This window comes from Etheostoma cragini, unplaced genomic scaffold, assembly GCF_013103735.1.
Source record: "Etheostoma cragini isolate CJK2018 unplaced genomic scaffold, CSU_Ecrag_1.0 ScbMSFa_3007, whole genome shotgun sequence".
NCBI classification, from domain to species: Eukaryota; Metazoa; Chordata; class Actinopteri; order Perciformes; family Percidae; genus Etheostoma; species Etheostoma cragini.
Window position 1 is genome coordinate 1 of NW_023267230.1, and position 4,899 is coordinate 4,899.

The 4,899-nt window shown below is 55.2% G+C and overlaps 1 protein-coding gene across 1 annotated transcript; it reads right to left on the minus strand.

Annotated features, from left to right (window-relative positions):
- Nucleotides 1-7: 7 nt before the first annotated feature.
- Nucleotides 8-4,320, minus strand: LOC117940662 (low-density lipoprotein receptor-related protein 6-like; the record flags this gene model as incomplete). Its single annotated transcript, XM_034865867.1, has 8 exons — nucleotides 4,079-4,320; nucleotides 3,314-3,603; nucleotides 2,833-3,059; nucleotides 2,492-2,676; nucleotides 1,689-2,015; nucleotides 1,019-1,221; nucleotides 444-655; nucleotides 8-198 (listed from the first exon to the last, which is right to left on the minus strand). Coding segments are annotated over exons 1-8 (1,849 nt in total), but the record flags the coding sequence as incomplete, so codon positions are not given.
- Between the last annotated feature and the right edge of the window lie 579 nt (nucleotides 4,321-4,899).

The following is a 4,899-nucleotide window of genomic DNA, read 5'->3' on the forward strand; positions in this document are numbered from 1 at the left end:
GACTCACCGGAGAGGTCGCTGCTCTCGATGCGGCGCAGGTCTGAGTCGACCCAGAACAGCTTGCCGGCCCCGTTGTCCACGGCGAGGGCGACGGGCCTCCCCAGCCCGCTGAAGAACAGAACCTCCCGCTCCGTCCCGTCCAGCGCCGCGCGCTCGATCTTCGGGGAGCGCTCCAGCAGGTTGGTGAAGTACATGTACCTGCAGGACACCTCCGTCAGCAACAAGTACTCAGATCACTGCAGTACAAGTACTCTGTTACATGTTAAAGTACCATCAGCACACTATAAAAGTACTCTGTTACAGTAAAGTACAACAGAGAACATGTAACTCCAGCTAAAATGTGTAACATTGAACACTGACCCCCCCAGACCACTGACCCCCCCTCCTCCCCCAGACCACTGACCCCCCCCCCAGACCACTGACCCCCCCCCCAGACCACTGACCCCCTCTCCGGGTTGACGACGATGGCCCGGGGCTTGTCGTGCTCCCCCCTCAGCACCACGCCGACCCGGCTGCCGTCGGTGCGGGTCACGTTGATGACGTTGGTGACCTCGCTGGTCCAGTAGATGAAGCGGCTGTAGATGTCGATGCTGAGGTCGTAGAGCTGGAGACCCGGTCCTGGTCCGGCCAGGGAGCTCCAGACCACCGTCTGGCTCTAAGGGACCAGAACACAACCGGTTAACGGTTGTATATCCAGAACATTGATATAGGACAACATGAAGACAACATGAGGACAACATGGGGACAACATGAAGACAACATGGGGACAACATGAGGGAACACGAGGGGAACAGGACATTAGACGGGGATGCTACGGTTTGACGGTGTTGTCCCACTGTCACCACGGTAACTCAGTGAAAACTGTCCTCCTACTTGGTATTCTCTGCAGGGAATACCTGGAAGTCTCTCTCTCTGAATCTATTCCTCTCCTGCAACACGTTATAACACAGACATCGAGGTATTTGGTATCCGCCCTAGCGGGGGGTCATGTGAGGACGTGGACTGGTCCGGGACCCACCTGGTTCCCGTCGTCCTGCGCGCGGCGGATGACGCCCTGCTTGGAGTCGATCCAGTACAGCTGCTTGTCCAGCGGGTCGTAGTCCAGGGCCCGGACGTTCCTCAGGCTGTGGATGGGCAGGATGATGTCCGGGCTCTGCTGCTCGTCCAGCACCATGCGGTTGATGGCCGACTTCTGGCTGAACAGCAGGAAGGACGTCGGGGCTGCAAGGAGACACACAGGAGACATTTAACCCTTTATCCCTCATGGTGTCCCCATGGTGTCCTCATGGTGTCCTATATCAATGTTCTTATTAATTAGGTTATAGACGTCTTATCACAGAGACAGAGGACGGGGACGGAGGTTAGAACGCCAACACAGAGACAGAGGACGGGGACACAGAGACAGAGGACGAGGACGGAGGTTAGAGTGCACTCACAAAGACAGAGGACAGGGACGGAGGTTAGAACGCCAACACAGAGACAGAGGACGGGGACACAGAGACAGAGGACGGGGACGGAGGTTAGAACGCCAACACAGAGACAGAGGACGGGGACACAGAGACAGAGGACGTGGACGGAGGTTGGACACAGAGACAGAGGAAGGGGACAAAAGACAGAGGACAAGGACAGAGGTTAGAATGCCGACACAGAGGAAAGGGACACAGAGGTCAGAAGACAGCTGTCCTCACCGCTGCACGTCTTGTTGTCGTAGTTGAGGGAGAAGTGGGCGGGACATCCGCAGACGAAGCTGCTAACGGGGACAGCGAGACACAGGTGCGAGCAGTGTCCATTGGTGGACGCGCAGGCGTTCCAGCCCCCCTGCCGGGACGAGTGGAAGACCAGGATGTCCATGACGTAGTCCAGGTGTCCCTGGATCACGGTGCGGTTCTGCCCGCTGGTCTTGTTGGCGCGCTCGATGCTGCGCTGGCTCCAGTCCGTCCAGTAGATGTAGTCCTGGTACTGGGTCAGACCGAACGGGTGAGGAAGGTCATCGGCTATGACCTCGCGGTCCTGACCTGGAGACAGGGACACAAACGGGACAGATGAGGAGACAGAGAGACAAACGGGACAGATGAGGAGACAGAGAGACAAACGGGACAGATGAGGAGACAGAGAGACAAACGGGACAGATGAGGAGACAGGACAGATGAGGAGACGGACAGATGAGGAGACGAAGAGATGAGGAGACAGAGAGACAAACGGGACAGATGAGGAGACAGAGAGACCAACGGGACAGATGAGGACACAAAGAGACAAACGGGACATATGAGGACACAAGGAGACAAACGGGACATTATGAGGAGACAGAGAGACAAACGGAACAGATGAGGAGACAAAGAGACAAACGGGACATATAAGGAGACAGAAAGACAAACGGGACAGATGAGGACACAAAGAGACAAACAGGACAGATGGGGAGACAGTAAGACATTTTCAACGACAAATAAAAGCTTTTCATTAAAAACGTTGCCAGGGAAACGGCGTCCCTCACCCAGCATGTTGGAGGACTCGATGAGCGTGGTGTCCAGGTCGGTCCAGTACAGGCGCCGCTCGGCGTAGTCGATGGTGAGTCCGTTGGCGCGGCCCACGTCGGCCACCAGGGTGATCCGACCCGTCCCGTCCATCGCCGCGCGGTCGATCTTCGGCTTCCCCCCCCACTCCGTCCAGTACATGTACCTGATCAGGGACACTTCATCAGAGACTTCAGATCCAGTACTAGGGACCACTAAGGTCTATATAAAGAGACTTCAGATCCAGTATTAGGGGACCACTAAGGTCTAAATAAAGACACTTCAGATCACCACATCATGGGTCTTTAATAAACAAACAAACCCCTCAGCGGGATCCAGAGCCAGAGCACGCGGACTGTCCAGATCCTTCCAGACCAGGACCTGCCGGTGCTGCCCGTCCAGTTTAGCCACCTCGATGCGGTTGGTTCCGGTGTCGGCCCAGTACAGGTTCTTCCCCAGCCAGTCCACCGCCATGCCCTCTGGGTAGTCCAGGCCGAACTCCACCACGTGCTCCAGAGCACTGCCGTTCATAAAGGCCCGGCTGATGGTCTGAGACCAGAGAGAACACGTACAGATTAGAAACCTTCATGAGAAGGGGGAACGCCAGAGCAGGGGGAATGAGAGGGGGAAACCCCAGAGCAGGAGCATGAGAGGGAAGAATGAGAGGGGGGACCCCGTAGCAGCGGGAATGAGAGGGGGAACCCCAGAGCAGAGGGAATGAGAGGGGGAACCCCAGAGCGGGAGGAATGAGAGGGGGGAATGAGAGGGGGAACCCCGGAGCAGGGGCAGGGGGAATGAGGCACCTTCAGGGTGATGTCGGTCCAGTAGATCCGGTTGTCGGTGATGTCAAAGTCGAGCGCCGAGGCCTCCTTGACGCCGGTGAGCGGGATGGCCACGTTGTTGTTGTTGGTTTCCAGGGAGATGCGTCGGATGTCGGTGTGGCGGGAGAAGAGCAGGAAGGCCTCGGGGACGATGCACGTCCTCAGGTCTGAGATCAGCTCCAGACCGATTGGACACCCGCACTGGACGCCCAGCGGCCGGTAGAGACACAGGTGGCTGCAGCCGCCATTACTCTCTGCACAGGGGTTGGTACCTGAGGGGGCGGAGCCACAGGTCAGACACAGAGAGAGACAAAGAGACAGACATACAGAGACAAGTATAGAGAAACACAGAGACAGACATACAAAGACACAGAGACAAGTATAGAGAGACACAGAGACCGACATACAGAGACAATATACAGAGACAGATATAGAGAGACACAGAGAGACACAAATAGACAGATATCGATGAGACAGATATAGAGAGACACAAATAGACCGATATACAGAGACACAGAGACAATATACAGAGACACAAAGACAGAGACCGAGAGACAGATATTGAGAGACGGAGACAGATATAGAAACACAGATACAGATATAGAGACACACATAGAGACAGAGACACACAGAGACACACATAGAGAGACAGATGTAGAGAGACAGATATAGACAGATATAGAGAGACACATATTGACAGAGACAGACATAGAGAGACACCTGTCAGTCTCCAGGACGTGGACTGACCGGGGGACGGGTGCAGGTCCGTGGCCTTGAGGCCCATGAGGTCCGGCAGCTGGTCTATGATGACTTGGCGCTCGGCGGTGCGTTTGTGGACCCGTTCGATGCTGCGGCGCTGCCAGTCCGTCCAGTAGATGTAGTCCCCCAGCAGCGTGAAGCCGAAGATGTGGGGCAGCTTGTCCTCCACCAGGACCCGGCGGCCCGTCCCGTCCATGTCCATCACCTGAGAGACAGAGGACAGAGACAGACACACACTGTGAGTGTTCCTCTCTGACGTTTTATCTCCGGTTAATAATAATAAAATGTGGCAGACGAGGTTCATCGCATACGCTCAGCTGATCACAGACGCCGAAGTTTGTGAGAGAAGAAGGAGGAGGAGTAGAAGAAGAAGGAGGAGTAGTAGAAGGAGGAGGAGGAGTAGAAGTAGAAGAAGAAGGAGTAGAAGGAGAAGAAGAAGGAGGAGGAGTAGTAGAAGTAGAAGAAGAAGAAGAAGGAGAAGAAGGAGAAGAAGGAGGAGGAAGTGTGGCGGCAACATGTTGCTGTCGGGTTGCTTCTAATTAGCGGCGCTGCGATGTGCTGCCAGGTCGCCACTGAGCACGCTCAGTATGCACGGCGCGCAGCGGGGGGGTGCAGGGATCTGAATGTGGAAAGTAACTAAAGTAACTAAAGTAACTAAAGTAACTAAGGTAGTAGATGTGAGAGAGAGAGAGAGAAAGAGAGAGAGAGAGAGGGATCAGAATCTGGCTCATATTATTAGAATGTGTACTAGAGCCAGTCCTCCTCTACGGTAGTGAGGTGTGGGGTCCTATTTCCTACCAGAACTCTTC